Source organism: Periplaneta americana, chromosome 11, assembly GCF_040183065.1.
Source record: "Periplaneta americana isolate PAMFEO1 chromosome 11, P.americana_PAMFEO1_priV1, whole genome shotgun sequence".
In the NCBI taxonomy this organism is placed as follows: Eukaryota; Metazoa; Arthropoda; class Insecta; order Blattodea; family Blattidae; genus Periplaneta; species Periplaneta americana.
The window spans coordinates 234,022-254,805 of record NC_091127.1 but is presented as its reverse complement, the minus strand read 5'-3'; the positions used below and the strand labels follow the sequence as shown (position 1 = coordinate 254,805).

The 20,784-nt window shown below is 36.5% G+C and overlaps 1 protein-coding gene across 2 annotated transcripts in view; it reads left to right on the top strand.

The window, feature by feature from the left end:
• Positions 1-5,973: 5,973 nt before the first annotated feature.
• The window catches only part of dsx-c73A (doublesex cognate 73A), a 105,070-nt gene continuing 90,259 nt past the window's right edge, over positions 5,974-20,784 (top strand). For both annotated transcript variants that reach the window (XR_011334750.1, XM_069838785.1), the window contains exon 1: positions 5,974-6,832. Coding sequence is in view for 1 of the 2 variants with exons in the window: in XM_069838785.1 (XP_069694886.1) it covers positions 6,464-6,832 (369 nt within the window). In the remaining variant the exon portion in view is untranslated. The remainder of the gene's footprint in view (positions 6,833-20,784) is intronic.

The window sequence follows — 20,784 nt, the reverse complement described above, 5'->3', positions numbered from 1 at the left end:
TGTTCCTAACATCAAAACAATTAAAAAAGTTAATTAGAACATGGGTCTGAAAACCATTCGTTAGGGAGTTATTAAAGGATTTGTCCCTTCATTGACCGCCGATTGTTTGGTGGTTTTCTGTTTGTTTGTATTTTGTACAGCAAAGAAATCAGAAGAAAATGTATTCTGTGAGTGAACAGAACGAAATAATCTGCATCATTTAATTGAAGATGTGCTTCTGGACATCATCCAACGAATGTGTTTTAGCACGATGCTGCTCCAGCTCATTTCAGTCTGATAGTTCCTTATTTTTTTAATGCTCGATTTCCCCAAAGATGTACTGGTCGAAGGGGATTCATTTCACGGCCTGCTCGATCGCCTGATTTGAATCCAATGGATTTCTTCGTCTGGGGACATTTAAAATCCCTGGTTTATGCGACTCCTGAACTTAATGTTGATATTCTGAGAGCGTATCCAAACTGGATTTCACGAAATACGAAACACTCCAGGAATTTTCAACAGAGTACGCCAGAGCATGTAACGCAGGTTTAGGGGACACATCGAACGATCGATATATATATATATCAACATAAAAATAATTAAATAAACAAATAATATAACTAGTGAAAAGAAAATAAATACAGCATACAAATTTTAAGATAATAAGTAAATTGATCTGGTGATAGTAGTAGTAGCAGTAGTAGTAGTAATAGCATCAGTAGTAGTAGTAGTCGTTGTAATCTTGCACTTGACAGTTATTTGCGTAGGCAACCCTTGCTATGGAAAAGTTGACGAACGATGTGTGGTAGTCTTCTGAACCAATCAGAACGTAGCATTTACTGTAAACTGTTGTGCGGAGTGTTATGTTGTCTGTGTTAATATGGTGTTACCACTACGTGCATAATTTACGTATTAGTGTTACAAGTTATAAAATATTTGTAGCGCTGCTATGAAATGTCACTGCACCGTCATTCTCGAGTTGCTGGCCATGTCGTCCACATAACTTCAAAGCACACCAAGTCATGAGAATAAAAAGGTTCTATCAGCATTTTTATAATTTGTTTCGAGAGAGGCTTCAGTTTGAATTAAAAATAATTTCCGTTTTTTAATTAAATTCTTCTGAACTTTTGAAATATGCTTTCATTAAGGGAGGGCAGTCTGTGATGGAATTTTCTTAATCAAAATTGTACTATACCCCCATTGCTGAAATTATATATTTTTTCAGATAGAACTTTTTTACGCTGAAAAATGTTTTTCAAGTGTCGAGTTTTGAGGTAGAATCTATGATGGTTATAAATAGAGCTAGGATTTTTATGTAATATCAAGGTGTGAAATATATACATAATTTATGTAACAAAAATTGGCAAAATATGTATTGAAGTATGTAAGTTAATATCAAATAAATACGCAATATTGAAACACGCAGGTTTACGTTAGGTTGGTATTGAAGCACTTGATACATGCCGCACATTGTTCTCTTCAATTATATTGCTTGCAAAAATGATTATAGCTTACGTAGACATGGGCGGCGACTTCAGAAATTCTTGGGGCATGCTCATGTTTTAGACCTCGAATTTTTAGGCTTCAATAGAATAGGTGGCAACAATTTTATGTAAAAATCCCTAAATGTATGCAACACGAGAAGTTCTCAAGCGATGATATTGCCTAAAACTACTTGCATTAATTAACATACCTCATAATATAAAACTGGAACCTTCCCTGAATGTCTGAGAAGTTACACCTCCTAATTCTAATGGGATTTTTTCCTGGTCGTGAATGTTTAGGAGGACTTAATTGTAGTGTATGGGGTTTTTCATAACATCTTTCCAAAGTGACAAAAATTCATCAGTAGGCTATTTCTGTCTCCTTTTATAGAAGACAAAATAGTAGGTCTACCTACAAAAGTGTAAGTTAGGCGATAATTTAGTGAAACGTTTTGAAGCTCAAATTAAGTTCCTCTATTCTTTCAAAGATAAAAATTAGCATCTTAATATTAAACACAATTTCAAATTTTTTCAGATGTTCTAAAAATCTTTTAGTTTTTGTACCAGCATCATATGTTCCATTCTGTACGTCTTAAAAATATTCGAGAAGAACCTCATAGTTATTATCTAAGCATAGCAGGGAGACGACACGGCGAACTTGGATCTCGTGGACATGTGGTCATTCGTTGTTGGTGGTAGCGCTATGCACCGTGGACTCATGGTAACTCGTCGGACCGCGGTGAGACCTACGCTGAAAGGTAAAGGGGTCATCAGGCTGTAGGGGAGTTCGGAGGCGGCTCGCAGGGGAATATGTAGCGCGAGGGATCTTAGGACAGGACACCATTCCAGCCCGAAGTAGTACAATGGGCCCACCCAACGGCCTGCGTGCGAGGACAGTCCCAGTCCGTGCCCTCCACTAAAGGGGGAATAATAGATAGAATATAACTGCCATAATAGGTTACAACAGAAATAATAATAATAATAATAATAATAATAATAATAATAATAATAATAATAATAATAATAATAATATCAAGAAGTAGAAATTACATGAGCGGGTATGCCGACTTTCTTCCCGGATATGCTCGAGCGACAGAGCATGCTCGTAATCGGCGTCAATGCGTAGTGAATGTGAAGTAATCTTTCTTACATTAATCTGCTGCTCAGTGGAGTACCAAATATGTTTCAAGATTCTCGGGGGTCGCTGAATATTGCTGCTCAGACAGTCTCCGTTCATAAGCTGAAAATAACCTCTGTACGCCGCAGGACGTTGCTGGAGCAAATTTCAAGAGACGGAATTTTCCTGAAACGATATCCGCAGAAAGATCTTGTTCTTCTCCTTCCAAGATCTTGCAGGTTGCGATGAAAGTTAATATCCTGGATTTTGTTTCTATAACTACATGGAATTTATTAAGCACCTTCTGTCCGATATCTCACCGTACAACACTAAGACAGAAGCTAGGTAATATAAAGTAAAGTACCGGGTCCTTATTCAGATACAGTACTTACATTTCTCTTGACAAAAGTAAAAGCAACTGAGCTTGGTGTTCAGTGGGGCCACACTTCGTTTTAAAAACATCCATTGAAATGGAAAGAACGGCAAATGAAGGTGTAGGCCCACATCAAAGAACTTGCTTAAATATGGAGACCTGATGGAAAATAAATGGGACGTCGTTTAGGTTTTGGCGAAGGAGAAGAAATTTAATGTACAAAAAATGTAAGTAATATTGATAATATTAATTACATGAGAATTGAATTGAAATTTTAAACTTATGTTGAGTGAAGCACATTAATATAAGAATAAAAGTAATTTTTATTCTAAGAAAAAAAAATCATAGTCCATTGTAGATAATATTTTACAAACTCTATTATGTTACATACATATTTACAAGTTAACCATTTTTAAAAATCAGATCTTCCTTCTTCATTGATTTTCAGATGATGATGGTGATGATGATGATAATGATGATAATAATGATGATAATAATAATAAGAGAAATTTAATATTCTCTTTATAGCTAGCCTACATGACTTCGAAATACGTACATTGATAAAATTCGAAATTATATTGAATTTATGATTAGATAGGCATAACTTGAGAATAAAGAATCAAATAATATGACATAGAATGCTTGAAAATTGCCATCTTCTAGTCCATAAACGTAAATTTATCGTAGTAAACAATTGTCTCATTAGTTTGTTCTTCAGGCAAATTATAGAGCTAAGTGAGGTGTAAGGTTGGTCTTCAGTACCTTAAATCTTACTAGCTTTTAGCTAAGTTACAATCGAAGTGTAAGTTAAGTTGTGACTCTCACACTGCAGGTTTGCAAGTGTCGTTCCGACCACATTCCCTTTCCGAAGAAATTCAACTCTGCCAACTTAAATAATGGGGATATTTTACTTGATAGAAGTAAAGATGATCTAGAACCCCAAATATGTAGTTTATGTAATATCAAGTATAGCATGTAATATAGGGCAAATATGTAAAAATATGCGGAATTATATTTCAGTTCGTATATCGACCCAAGCAAGACAATAATAAAATTAATAAAGATTTGTAATTCATAGATGAGCAGATTGAAGGAAATAGAATATGTAGGCCTAATTAGATACAAATCCTACCCTAGTTATAGCCTACCTTAAGAAGAGAAAATGAAGGCAAGAGTGGAAAATAATATCAGAAGACTTAAATATTATTATTAACAACATTTTAGATGCGAATTAAAATTTAATACTTCGAACTAATTATTCGTATTAAATGAATTGAAGCAGGGTCGTAACAACGACAAATTTTTGAAAAGTTCGATTTTAACTTAATTTAACAGAATTTTATAAAATTAATAGAAGAATAACAAATCGAAGAGGCTAAGTAGTTTTTATTTTTTAATAAGAAAAGTTATGTGCTGTTTAATCAAAATTTCATGGTGTTTTCTGTCTTCCTGAGGTTTCCATTTTAACATAAAATACATATCTGCAGTCTTCTCTTTACTGATCTTATACTATATTTCAAATAATTGTTTGTTGAAGGAAAGGTGTTTAGTTTTCAGGGGCCTTACATTTACTAAATTACATGAAATTCAGTATCGTCAAAATTTAACTTGACTCCCACAATAGATATATCATGTTCTTTCCCAAACATCAACTATTAACTTGTGAAAATGAAACTTTCTTGAAATCGAAATTTTGTTGATATTGTCAAAGTCTTTAAAATGTTCGGTCACAAAGCCTATCACTTTATAAGGATGTTTATTATTTGCAACCTGTAGTAGCCGAACAAATGATGAAGTTTCACACACATGTACTGCAGCCTAAGTTTTCAAATGCAATCAGTCAATACAAGGGTGACGGATGTAGAATATTTCAAGATTTGGTACTGATTAGTAAATTCAATCATTGATAATGGCATAATCGATAATAATGCGCAGGAAATCTCATCAGCTGTTCATCACCATAATACTGTATGCAAGATGGTGTACCAACCTGACTGCATTGAGATGCAATGTACGGATGAGAACATAATTAATATTCTCAAATATTTATACTAAATATAAATTATTAATATTTTCGACATTGAAGGGCATACAGTGGTAAAAAATCCCATTCTGATAAGCTGTTGAAGTGCTTCGTTCCAGCAGCAGACGGTGCCTGCATGATGTGGATAGATCCTTTTTATTCGAAACTGAAAGTTCGTTTATAGTTGGGACCTTTCTCACGGATCTACGAGTAAGAAACTAAATCAGTTGACATAAGAATTGAGACTCGGAATCCAAGAGGGGCCCAATATTTAATCACTTCCAAAATTTATTTCTCACGCAAAATAATTAGTAGAAGCTTGTTGCCATGGTTATATGAAAAGATGTAATGGAGATGTACTTACGAAACAAAAAATAATTAGTCAGTGGCATTTTGTAGCAACAGCAAACATTTTTTCCAATTTCCCAAAAGTTAGATGTAATGGACTTGGGCCCCTCTTGGATTCCGGATCTCAATTGCAATAAGGGATAAATCTGAATTTCAGCTGTATGATTTGATATGTAACCCAATCTCAATAAAAAGTGCAAGTAGAACCTTTTTATTGTCGTATCAGGGGATGATCAATACTAACCGTGCTAGCCTAAGTCATCTGTAAGACAATGTCTACAAAATGTATCCGCTCTTTAACCTGGTTTGTACCTAGCAATTCAATCTCGTGAAACTCATTCTCCTCGGATGAAGTCAATTAATAATCCATGAAGCAATAAATATGACTTCCATGTGTTGGATACAAGCCGGAAGTGTTCGGCACATACTTAAGAATTGTAATTGGAGCGACAAGCCGAATGTTCAATTTCATACCGGAGATTTGTTTGAACACATGAATCAGTGTTTTCAGTCCCAAAAAATGATTGTCGACGATTGGTCCGTTAGTCGTGGGAACAGTCATAGGATTGGTTACTGATGTTCGAGGGCGGACGGAATACCAACAACAGTTTTAGACGGCAAAGTAGGACAATGCGGCGAAGCGAGGCGGCCGCCACTCCTGGGTAGTGCGGCGCGACAGTTGGCAGAAGAGCGCTGCGCTGTGCTTGTGAATCGCCGGCCGCGGTATTTGCACGGAGCAGTGACTACTCCAGCGTTTCAAAGTGTGTGAAATATTTCTTTAACTTCGGAAACGGCCTTCGAAATCTGCTTCGTAACATGCGCGGACACTCACACAAAATCAGAATTATAACAGAAAAGGTTATTCAACCGTGAGGAGTGGCAGGATTCGCATCGACAGTCAGCGGCGTGTGTCAGTCACGAACGACGTCGCTTAAAACTTGGTGACGAAGTGCAAACTAATCACGTGAAATTCAACCTGGATGAAGCACAGTGACAATAAACCGTCGTGTCGGTACTTCCTGTTCACGTTTCGTAACCTCTAACAACTGCCGTGACCTATTCTAGGATAAAGGCGCTTGCACACTTCATGAAAAAACGTGACTGAACTCTACGAAATTAATTTGCTCCTCCGAGCCGCAATGGGGTTAGGAGTGATGAAGTTCGTGGCCGCCGCGCTGCTGCTCAGCCGGCCGGCGAGTGTGAACAGTGTGCAGCTCACCCCAACCCCCGCGCCCCTATCCGCGCCCGGGCAAGTGTACGTTGTGAACAGGGACAGGAGCTCCAGGGCCATGCCGGCATCATCCACCCCGCCCGGCAGCGTGACGCGAACTGTGCAGATCGCTACCACCAACAGCGTGACACCCAGCGTCACTGCCAACTACCGTCAAGAAACAACAGCGAACAGCGTTTATCCCAGCCGTCGAGATTGGGATAAAACTACGGAAGTTGGCACCACTGCGCAGCAAGGGCCAGGGCGCCGCGACTACTACACCCCGCGCCCTCCTCAGGTGAGTCCGCAGCTGATTATGTTGTTAAGATGTGAATAGAGGAAAATAGAGTGCAAAGGAGATGACGCAGACGGCAGGACTACCGAACTACCCTGCGCAGAGTTTGTACAGCGGTCAGGACAAATTCCGCGACACCCTCAAGATACACAAGAAATTCAGTTCTTACGACCATGCATTATCTGATATAAAATCCGCGTGATGTGAAACCAACATAAGTTAATATTTTGCAGTGTTTGAAAATTAAGAAAAGTTTCTGTACCGATAAAATAGGAGATGGACTTTTACAAAAATGATATGTATAGACTATTTAGCTTATAAATTGAACACGGAATTCACTCATGTTGGAAATTAATCTCTATTCACTACTATCGACCGGTAATTGGATTTTAAATAAATATGAGTTAGAGTGACAAATTTTTAACAACGAAAGAAATCCTTACCACATTTTTAGTGGCAACGTAGTAAAGTACGCGTAGCAGACAACAGAAGAAATCCCTGCATTATCTCAGGGTTCTTGTTTTACAGGTGGTGATTTGTAGCAATTTTAAATCAGAAATTTTTGATTTTGATTTTAACATTTATTATTTCATAGCATTTACACATTCGTCATTTAGCGTTTTATAGCGTTTTGAAGAAAAACAAGTAGGTTAATATAGGTATGCTTTTTGAAAACAACAGCGTAGAATTAAAATCACACATAGAGATACTGATTATCACATTGTAAGTCATGTTCATGAATCATATTATTGAAACAAATTATAGAACACACCTGCACAGTTCGTTTTTCACTCGTGTTTTTCTATCACTTACAATTCAATTGTATTTACTGGCAAATTGTTCAGCATCCCAAATAGGTACATTGCACAGCTGCTTGGGGGAACTCTGCATAATTTGAGCGGTACACATCTTTATTTTTCTGAATATTTTGAACAATTTGAGTATGAAAATATTCATATCCCTCAACTAAACTCTTCATGTTAACATTCAAGTAAAATGATATCTTTGCTTTGCTCTTACATAATCAGCTGACAATATATGGCCAGAAATAGTAGAGTTAAATACTTTACTAACTCTTGGAGAAAAATATTTGTGCAATTCCTGCTAGTGCCATGCATTTCAAGTGCTATGTTCGGTTCAAGTTTGTCGAGCGTGACAAGAATCGAAGTCTGCTTTGAAGAAGCACATCTGTCCAGCTCGCTCGAACTTGTCCCTTCAAGTCCGCTGGCCTCTCTTACTCTTCCCTCCCATCCCTTCATGCTTTTAGTTACGTAAGGATTTTAGAACGAATAATAAGTTAATTAAGTAGTAAAATATCGCTACAATCGAAAAGTATTGGGAATACATTTGAATAAGGAACAAAAAAAGTTTCCTTCCCAGACAAGATTCGAACCACGAAAGTCTTAGTTAGCAATCTATCGTGCTCTGGAGTGAAGAAGGCTCTGAAATCAGCTACAAGGGTCGGTCCGGTTTTTTTTGTCACTACTGTACGTTACATATACGTAAATCACATTACGTTTTAAAAATACAGTAAATGACAGTTTTTACTTATAATATATGTCTACTAGTTACCGACAAAAAGTAACTATAATTACATTCTTCACATGATATTCAAATAAATCGCACTTGCAAGGTAAGAACAGATGTGTGAAGTAACAAAGGCGCCATGTTCGTCCAGTATGGCTGAGTACGATGTTCGCTCTGCAGGAGGAGGCCTGCCGTGTTTGTTATGAAAATATTCGCTGTCCTCCACTCCCACCCCTTCACGTTTTAACCGGATAAGAATTTTAGCTTTGATCTTGCGATTAGTTTTTCATATGAAATAAGACTAAGTTTTTGAAGTCTTGGTTTCCTCTCTCATGTTTGGACAATGCACAATATTAGTCGATAGCAAAGACGTGATTATATATACTATACTATATGCTATGAACACATACGTTTTTTAAATATATTTTCTTTGATTTATTTGTGTTTATATTTTTTTAATGTTTAGTGATGATAATAACAAGAAAAGTTAGGCTACCTACACTCCTCACTGTGCGTAACTTGGCAAGGCATGTGCTTGACATCCTTATGCAGCCAAAGCATGAGGCGCAGGAGAGGAGGAAGGCACGGGCATGTAAGGGAAGGGAAAGACTACACAAACGCGAAGGTAGCTTCGGTTCTACAGATACTCGGCAAATTTGAATCGAACGTAAGGCCTCTTACCGGTTTTCAACGGACTACTGCAGATTATTTTTTTTACACGCTTCATTTCTTCGTGTTGTTGGATGCCTAAGGAGCAGACGCAGTTTGTAGTTTCTTAAAATCGCCTCTCAAGTTGAAACATTGCACGACACTAATTTCTACCACCCGCATCCTGCAAGGTTGCACAATCTCCTCGATATAGTTTTATTTTTCAAGAGAAACAAAGGATTATGAGTGTGTGTATGTATGTGTGTTTGTGTGGCTAATTGGGATTTCCCGGTCTCTGATTGGGTCAAAAACCGCGATAGAAATGACATTTAACCCTTTCTGTGAATTTCGGTGAAGTCCGGAAGGCCCAGTTAGTCAAATCCACTCTCCTCACTTCCACTCTGAGGCCCCCTGGGATCTTTTAAGATGCGAAAGAGACAGTGGTGTGCGGAAAGCAACGGGAAGTTACCGCATTTATCCTTCCCAAGAAAAACTGCAAACATGGCATGGTAGTGGGTAAAGAAAGAATGAGGTTGAAACTGATCAGAAAGAGAAAAAGGAATTGGCTGGGTCACTGGCTGAGAAGAAACTGCCTACTGAAGGATGCACTGGAAGGAATGGTGAACGGAAGAAGAGTTTGACGCAGAAGAAGATATCAGATGATAGACGACATTAAGATATGTTAATCATTTGCGGAGACTAGGAGGAAGGCAGAAAATAGGAAAGATTGGAGAATGCTGGGTTTGCAGAGAAAGATCTTCCCATGGACAGTACACGTATGTACTGTCGATGACTCAGGAGACGAGAGCGGACTGAGGGGAAAGGGATGTGAACAGATAACGTATGACAACACGTCAATATTTGTACTGCAGTAAGCGGAAACATTAGGTCTCCTTCTGTTCAACTCAGCTTTAATTTCCATACGCATTGTGACTCATGTTTCCTGCACAGTAATAACCCGGCTACTGGGATGCTTATCTGAGCGATGTTTATAGTAATCAACAGCGATAGTCAAGAAGGTCACATTCTTTCCGCTCGTCTTCTCCTGAGTAACGGACAGTACTGTATGTATGTATGTATGTATGTATGTATGTATGTATGTATGTATGTATGTATGTATGTATGTATGTATGTATGTATGCACGTATGTACGTATGTATGTATGTATGTATGTATGTGTATTAATTTAACCTTATAAGATAAATTTACTTAAAAAAAATAATAGGTTTCGCATTTACAGTATATCGTATTTTAGTAGAAACTTCGCAATTTATCGCATATTCAAAATTCATTAAAAAGGTTAGATGTATATATGTCGTGAAAAATGAGAATAGAAAAGCACAAGGCTTTGCAGTCATTTCGCATTTTATCGCTCTTGCGAAAAATCCCCCTATGGATATTATGTTTTCTTAAAAATTGATTAATTTCTGCGAGCAATAAGAAACCTTCATTAACTACGTCGCCAACGGAGTTAAAGTTGGACTCGGCACCGTACAGACTTAACGCACATTTGCAGTGAACTATAACTTGTGGGCTGGAATCAGGTATAAGAGGTTTGTTGCTTCCAGAACGGCCGAGAGAAAGCCATTTAAGAGAGATAAAAGTCCTTCTCATTGCTTCCTTTAAAGGGAAATAAACTGAATGCCGGTAAGTGTTAGCGAAGGCCGGAACGCAGTCGAGGACTGGATTTGCAGTAACCATCAGCACACCTGAGTCGTATTTTTGGTTTACGACACGCAGTAGAAAAGAGCGAGGCGGTCGGGGATTATATTTTGTCAGTCGAAGACGATTTATTATTAAAGGAAATATATAGACCTACATTTAGCGAAGGGAATAGTAATATGCGTTACAAGAGCGGTATGTTGAAGTTTTCATGTTCGAGGAAAAGTTTGAAAAAGCGAAACGTAGTTGAACTTTTTTAATTTCCGAGAATTGAAAGAAAACATACCGCTCGTGTATCGTACATTATTTTGTGCGAAGATCGTTTATTACATACCTGAAAGAGGAATTTCTAATTAGTTCCAATGAAATCTCCATCTTGGTTTCTGTTCAATGACGGCAAATTTGCAAACAAAAATATCTATCTTCAACATTGTTGCTTTAAAATGTTTTCTGTGTTTACTATACTCCAGCAGGCCGTGATATACGTCTGTCTTTTTTTCTCCCCCAGTCTATGATGAGTCTGGAATCTTGTTGATTTTTTCACGGCTTCCTTAATGTTACTTGCATCACGAATGCAGTAACTTTAGTGGAGTTGTAGAGTTTACTTATTTTTTGCAAATATTTAAAAACAATAATTAACAGTGCAATTTAGGTGAAATTGCAGTGGTAAGTTTCCAATTTATAATTATTACTATACTGAACGTCTGTAAAAATAATATGTTAAAAGCCTAAAGCAGTAAAATCAATATGTCATTTAAGCGGTAAGAAGAGGAAAATTGTTATGTGTATTAGGTTGGGAATACTGAATATGGAATTTTAGACTTTCCGCGGATTGGTTTTGTGCGGAAAACAAGCAAATACGCACGATGTCGCACAAAATATACTGAATCCCTTTGCGTCGTAGACAGGCAAATGAATGTTGTCCCTAGATCAGAAGTGTAACCGATGTCAAAACGCTACCATTCACTCACACCTGTGCTATTTTATACGATCGCGCCCTCGACGAATGATGTCTACAGTTAAATAAATGGAACACCGTCGTTATCTGCGATTTTTTTTATTTCTATGACGTCAGTGGGAGAAGTGAAACGAACAAAGCAGTTTCTTGGGTTAGACGTAATGTAAATTCTTGTAAGTTTTATTTTCAGGAATTAAAAGTTTTGGGTGTACCCTGTTTATATGTACGGTGAACTGTAAGTAATGTAATTAATTTAGGGGTTATTCTTTGAGATATTTCAAACAAGAAAGTTTAATACAATTTTCCTCGTTTTTGCTTCCTTTTCGAGATAAAAATTGTTTTATATAAAATACTTCATAGGTGTTTTGGGAAAGCCATTGGCTTAATTTCCAATATGCTCAGTCAGTTTAGAGCGCACTGTATAATGATAATAAGTGATTGAAAGAATTTTAGTTTTGTCCTTTAAATGTGCAGAAATTTGATCTGAATGAATGTAACTTCTGGTTCTGCAAACAATTTTTTGAATGTTACATTTGTTCGGATAAAATTTCTGCACGTTAGAAGACAAAACTAAACATTTCCATAATGCACTGCTCTCTTACACTGACTGAGCAGATTTCGAATTAAATCAATGGCTTTCCTAACACACGCTATGAAATACTTCATATAAAACAATTTCATCTCGAAAAGAAAGCAAAAACGAGCAAAATTATATTAAAGTTTTCTGTTTGCAATATCTCAAAGAATAACCCTCTGAAATTAATGACATTACTTACGGCCCACCCTGTATATTAACTTGATTGCTATACATTAACAAACTTACCTGTTAGGAATATGGTCCATAATTTATCACAATGTTAGAAGTAACACTAGTCTTGTACTTCCTTGTGCTAGACTAAGCAAAACACAAATGCATTATGGTCTGGCTTTATTTAATAAACTGCCTTCATGTATACAGACGTTACTTATGATTCAATTTACGTACCGGATAAAAGACAAGGCTTTGCTTTGTACAGCATAAATACATATGAGGAACATATTGTGTTATGGTGGGATGGTATATAGCTCTACTGTAGATACACATATATTGTTTATGTTGCCTGTAGCATAGATATTCATTACTGTACATATGATCTATCTCTGATAAAAGCCATAACCAGAATGTACAGTATTTTAGTACTTTTACCAATATTTTATATAGAATTTGATAAATAATTTAATATTTTAAATATTTACATCTGTAATTAAGGAAATGTATTTTGTAATCTATTAGATTTGTAAATACTGACAATGCCTTTAGTGTAGTATTCCACTCACTGACTAAGATTATTATTAGCCTATTATTATTATTATTATTATTATTATTATTATTTTTATTATTATTATTATTGAGTTGAAAGACGAGAATTTGGACGAGAACTTTAAAAGGTACGCAAAACGCGTCCTTGCAAGAGTTTCGGGGCTGTAAGAAACTAAATATGTGAGCTCCAAGCCTGTTGGCCACTTGTCTCACTATATTATTATTATTATTATTATTATTATTATTATTATTATTATTATTATTATTATTATTATTATACATGGCGTAACATATATTTATTTTTAAGTGTATTCCATTAAAATTCAGTTAACCAAACATACTTGCATTAGCCTACACTTTGAAACAGTATTTAATAGTTATTTATGATACAAGTCCGTGACGCGAGTAGTATTTTGGCAGGAGCGGAGGTTTGCGAAACGAGGCTTGCACACTATGCTTACTTCACGCACTGGTGTTGAAAAAGCTCACTTCACACACTGCTAATAGTGCGTGAAATTGCACTTCACGCACTATCGTAGAAAATCTATTATGAGACAACTGTTATCATTCACAATATTTTGAGGATATTCTTTCAGACGTTAAATTGCGCATGCATGGACCAATAACAGGGCTAATAGATCAATTTACTAGCGTGCAATAGTATATTGCGATGCAGTGTTGGGAAGCGCTTTTACAAAATACAGAAAAAGTTTCAAAAACGAGCAGAGCGAGTTTTTAAATTTCCGAGATTTTGCAACGCATTTCACAAACTGCACTATGTTTGCTGCGGCCCGATAGTAAAGTTCCAAACTTAAAATTTAAAAAATTTAATTGAACAGACTTGTATTATTAATTACACTAATCACTAAGACATTTATGTAAATTAATTATTATTGGAGGATGTCTGCGGCCCTCGAAAAGAATGTTTTTTTTTATATTAAATTAGTTTCAACGTTGGCATGGCTCTGTACTAAACTATGCCGGTTATGACGATGTCAAATGTAGTTTCAACGTTGGCATGGCTCTGTACTGAACTATGCCGGTTATGACGATGTCAAATGTAGTTTCAACGTTGGCATGGCTCTGTACTAAACTATGCCGATTATGACGATGTCAAATGTAGTTTCAACGTTGGCATGGCTCTGTACTAAACTATGCCGATTATGACGATGTCAAACGTAGTTTTAACGTTGGCATGGCTCTGTACTAAACTATGCCGATTATGACGATGTCAAATGTAGTTTCAACGTTGGCATGGCTCTGTACTGAACTATGCCGGTTATGACGATGTCAAATGTAGTTTCAACGTTGGCATGGCTCTATACTAAACTATGCCGGTTATGACGATGTCAAACGTAGTTTCAACGTTGGCATGGCTCTGTACTGAACTATGCCGGTTATGACGATGTCAAATGTAGTTTCAACGTTGGCATGGCTCTGTACTAAACTATGCCGATTATGACGATGTCAAATGTAGTTTCAACGTTGGCATGGCTCTGTACTAAACTATGCCGATTATGACGATGTCAAATGTAGTTTCAACGTTGGCATGGCTCTGTACTAAACGATGCAAGTGTCTCATTCGATTTGTTATTAAGTCAAGGCTGTTAAAAATACTGTACATTTCAAATTTTTTACTTTTAATACAAAAATGTTTGTATAAAAACATTAAAATAAGATGATTAAATTTTTTAGTTCTTCGTAAGATAAAATAACAATAATATTATCATTTCTTAGGTGTATGGTAATGATTTTGTTGGAATTTTTTAACTATCATCTAAAAGTGGAGCAACTTTCGCTGCTACATATTACTCGTATAGTATATAATATATACACGGTACAGTGCTTTGTATATAATATTATTATTTACATCTTTTATTTATGAAAATTTGAAATTATATACGAAGCACTGTACCGTGTTTGCGGTATCAATCAAACTTAGGCGTCTATCCAAGAGAACGATTTTAAAAATTGGGAAAGTGAAGTTGAAAAAAAGGATATTGCGGGCAAGCTTGTGTTAACCGGCTTTCTGAATATCACAAATGTTTTTTGTTAAGTCTGCATTAATACGTTTGTGCTGACCCTTTTTCTTCTGGCTTACTGATTTCGGAAGAGGGTCAGTTTCAGTTCTGTTCTCCAGTCCATAGTTTCATCCGCTAGAACACCATTCTTTGAGATAATGAGAGATGGTTCCCGGTAGGGTTTTCTTCGCCTTACGAGTGAAGCTGCTTTACATCCTAGCACAGCGCTAAGCGCCTCAAACAGCGTAATATAAGGCGGCAAATATTGAGATTCCCCTCCGGTTCTCAGGGCTATTTCCTATTTCCGGATTTGATTGGAAGGCCTTAGAACACCGGCAGGTATGATTCTGAGGACTTTCTCCGAGAACTAGCAGTCGCAGCGGAGCAGGGTTGTCACAAACATCTTCTGGCCAAGGCGAAGTAGGGGACGTGTGAATAATTTTATTGAATTGTTCAATTTCTCTGGAGGACTCGCCTTCTGTCCATTGTGTTATTTCAACTCGTAGTGTCAAATATAAGTTTATCCACCATCGCATCGGTGCGAATAGTGTAGCGAGATATTTGGAGAGATGAGTCTGAGGATTCTCCATAGATCAGCAGACATTCGTCTTACACCTGGGGAAAACCTCGGAAAAACCAACGGATCGGATCACGAGCACTGCTTGTTTATAGAAAGAAATTCCTGCGTAGTTGAAGAGAACACAAGAGAGCAGCTGACGGCTGCTAGCTCTGTCCAAATGTAACAAGGTTTTACTTTTCGGCCACTGAATGTTTTGCGTTTTGCGGCCGTTCAAAGCTGTGATACGAAATAATGTATCACTACTACTACGATCACATTTCGCCTTCTTTCGATAAATTATTGTGGCTCAGGTTAAATGAGAGGAGAAAGTTACATTCCCTTTCTCTCTTATACCGAATTTTGCACACCTCTACTCCCTCTTACTTATCTGTCCGATTCCACAGTCTTTCTCGGTATCATAACTTAAATACTCGGTCACAATATGATAACACGCTAGAAATACCACTGCACACATCATCTCTTTATTCTTCATCTTTCACTGTTGCTACTTCTCGTCACTGGAATTCTCTGCCGCCTGAAGTCAAGGGCTGCCGAACTTTAATTTTCTTTAAATGTAAATTAGAAAAATATCTTATGATGAGTTGCCAGATCTAACGCGTTGCAAATATTGAATGGAATGTGTTCCACTGTATTTATTTTTATTATCTAAATCATGTTTATTTATCACTTAACGCCAATATGTATCCCACTGTGTTGTTTTTTATTATTAATATATTTTTGTGTACATTTTATTCAATTGTCGGTTTCTGGTTTAATTATGTAAATCCTACTTAATTGTAATCTAATACTAATATGTATACTAATGTGTTTATTTTTATTTTTACTGTGTACATTTTTTTTTAATTGAATTATCGGCTTCTGTTTTTATGTGATTCGTATTTGATTCCAACAACATTAATATGTATTCCACTATGTTTATTTTTATTTTATGAGGTAAATTTTATGTAACTACCGCTTTTGATCTCATTATGTACCTAAATTGTATCAGTATGTAATTACTTAGTTCCGATCCAGTTTTACGGCCTTAACACTGCCAGGTTAAATAAAGCCATTATTATTATTATTATTATTATTATTATTATTATTATTATTATTATTATTATTATTATTAACTTTATGTTTGCACACATTGCAAAAGAGAATTTCAACATTTGTACAAAACTCATTTTCATCTAAGTAAATGTATAAGTATTTCACAACGGCATGAAAAATTTCGGCATAGGCTATGTCAACCCAACATAGACGCAAAACGCAATATATCGGCTGAATACATTAAGTAACATAGGTGCAAGGTTTTGCGTTTAATTTTCATTGAATGGCCTCAAGGCTCACTGCGTGCCTAGGCTCCTAGCAGGCAACGCCACTCGTTCCTAGGCCAGCCCCCTCCACGGCGTTCGGAGAATGCTGTGGAATGACGAGATGTCGGCTGAATGATGCGGATGCCTGATATGGGGAACCTTGCACGCCACAAGTGTCACTGTGGGTTTTTCGATGAAAGATCGAGACTCGAACCCGGACCGCCTGCGTGATAGGCTGAAAGCTTGATCATTCAAACACCGCACGGGTGATAAGTACCATGACAAAGACAACAAGGATCACGACAAAGAAAACGACCACGACAAAGACAGGTACCTGGATAAGGACCATGTGAAAGACAAGGGTCACAATGAAGACAGTGACAAAGAGAACAAAGACCACGATAATGACCTTAACAAAGTCAACGACAAAGACCACGACAAGGTACAAACTAAAGTCTGTGTGATATATCTTGTCTCACTTTGAAAAGAGAGAGAAAGGAGATGTGTCTTACTTCGTCTGTATTGTTATGGCGATGGGGGAGTGGAGCGGTGCCGTCCATCGATCCAGTGGCGGAAGGGACTAGTTGATACATTCTGTAGCACAAAATAAAATAACAAAATATCTCTCTTCGTACTGTGTAGTTCCGTCACTGAGCTTGTCTTTCAAGAAACTGAGTTCCGGCAGCCTGCACAATAACAAGGTTTTGAAAGGAATCCTGAAAATTTACAACCCTCCTGTAATCTCCACCCTCATTTGAAGGGACTTGGTTTTATTGCTACTGAGACAAGATAAACCTTACCAGGTATAGCCACAAACATGGACAAAACCATAAGGAACAACACAGAACTTGAAGAGGTTATAACACACACAAACAAAGTAATAACAGAAATAAGCCAGAAATAAAAAAAGGACAACAATAAACTAGCTACACAATACAACATTAGCAACTTTCGACATAACTAACTTATACATAAACATATCCATAAAAGATACACTACAGATACTGGAACAAATGCTCAAAAACAACACATCACAAGAACACATTAAAGAAATCATCCACAACCACAGACATCATCACAAAACAAAACTATTTCACATACAATAACAAATATTACACTCAAACCGAAGGCCTACCCATGGGATCACCCATTTCCAGCATACTAGCAGAAATGTTCTTACACCACATACAACAAACATACATACTAAACAAAGACAACAACAAACACGCAGACAACATCATATATTGGCACAGATATGTAGATGACATACTAATATTATACAAAGGAAACAAAAGACAGATCCAAAACCTGCATCAACACATAAACAAAACACACCCAAAGCTATACTACACACTAGAAATTGAAAACAACAAATCCATACATTTTCTAGACATCACAATAACAAAAGTCGACAACAAACACACATTCAAAGTATACAGAAAACCAACATCACACATACACAACACATCCAACCACCCAACACAACACAAACAAGCTGCATTCCGAACAATGGTACACAGACTACTCGACATACCAATGAACCAACAGGATTACAACGAAGAGCTGAACACAATTAAATACATAGCACAAGAAAACGGATACAACCCCAACATAATAGACAACATAATACCTAAGACAAAACATAATCACAAAAAAACATAAGAATACAACACAAACACAAGAAACACAAAAAATACATCACACTAACATACGAAAACAAAAACAGACACAAAATTGCAACCTCATTCAAGAAATTAAATTACAACATCGCATACAGAACAAATAACACTCTACAAAAACATCTCAACACACAAACAACACAAACAAACAAATACAACCACACAGGCGTATACAAACTCAAATGTAACACCTACAACAACTTCTACATAGGACAGACAGGTAGATCATTTCAAACACGTTACAAACAACACATCACAGCCATAACAAAATTACAAAACACCTCCACATATGCAGAACACATCACAAATGCTAACCACACCCACAGAGACATCAACACAGACATGGAAATACTACACATCCAACCAAAAAGCCAGAAACTCAACACACTAGAACAATATGAAATATACAGACACACGAAAACACACCCCAACGAAGTTCTCAACACACAACTCAATTTCAGAACACACACACTCTTTGACTCTACATTATATCACACGAACACACCCTCACAGGAAACAAATCAAGAGGCGCCAAGACCAACAACGACCAGTTTTGAGGGTGACCCATAAAAGGTCGAAACATGTAAACAAGGTACGTTAGAATTTAACACAAGAAAGTCTTATCATACATATTCCGTTAGCATAATTATTATAAAATTATTTTATTGTGTTGGAAACAATGTACCATTGACTAAAGGCCATGTTATTTTGTTAAGCAGGGAGGAAAATTGTGAAAATATGTGTTGGATTACAAGATAGAATAACAGGCTAGAATTACCACTTTTTTAAAAGAATGATAGGCAACTTCAATGCATAATGTTATAATGGCTTCACTGACTGTAGTTTTTTTACGCTATGATTTTACATTTTTATAAGTTAGTGCTGATGACTGCAATGCAAATGGGCTTAATTTTTCAAAAGATATCTGTCCATAAAGTTATATGGAACTTTGCGTTATGCCCTAGTAATGTTACAGAAGTCAACATGTTCAGTGATTCTTGTTCGGAACAAAATATAAATATTTATGTAACAGTGTTGCTACTGCGGGAACTGAAAGAAAGGGGAAGAGATGTTCCTACAGTCGCAAATATCTCCAAGTTGGGCGAACTCACTTGGAAGCGCACGAAGTTCGCAAAGCTGTACAGACAAATAGAAAAAATCCAACTGTTGAAATTCAAAAATTTATTTGGTGTAAGATTGGGAAAATATGAGCTGCATGGTGAAAAGAAAAATCCATAATCTGTTACTGAGTTAGAACAAAGACAATTTTTAAAGTCCAAGGCACCAAAAACTACTGGATTAATGGATTTGAAAGATGCCCTAGCGTTCATACACACGAGCAGTCGTCTATACGGTTTATTGTAGATCCAAATAGAGGAGACTTCGTGTCAGGTGAGGATGCTTTGTACAACGTGGACATCTCATCCTTCAGCGTTCATTCGATTGTTTGTAAAACATTTGGGACAGTTTCCTAACAATATTATAGCATAATTACAACTGTTTCCATTTGTAACGAAAGGTGAAGCTTTCACTAACAATAAGATATATGAATCATATACGGAGACTAAGAGGAAGTCAGAAAATAGGAAAGACTGGAGAATGCTGGGTTTGCAGTGAAAGCCCTATCCTTGGGCAGAATACAATGAATGAATCACTGATCAAATATTAATTATTTAAATTAAAAAGTAACAACTTCACTGCGTTAATGGACTCTTTAAATTAAGGTGTTATTTTACCTGACTGACTAGTTTCGATGTTATATACACCATTTTCTGAATTCAGACTCCTCTCCGATTGGTCGCATGCATCTTCATAAGATATGTGCAATTTAGTCTATTTCAGTTATCTTGAACAGAAAACGGGATGTACTCAGCACTGACCTTCAGACGAATACGAAGAGCACGGACTGCAGCCGCAGACAAACTGGTCTGCCCTCAGTGTGCGCTAGCACTCAGCTTCTTGTCTAGAGGTGAAATTTTCGAACAAAACTGAAGAAAAAATGAAAATTTGTTTTTTTCCATTTTTATTATCTTTATTTTGATATTCCGATGTTAGTTTTTTATTTTGTGCCATTAAAAGTATGAAATTAAAACCAAGATAGCTCTATTACCTACTATATTATTCCCATAATAAACTAATACTTATCATTATTTATATACCTTCTCTGAACATATAAATAAAAAGAAATATTGAAAATTTCTTACAATATGGTGCATGGAGCATTTTATATCAAACGATATAAAGTTTAATAAAATTATTAATATTTACAGAACTATTGAAAC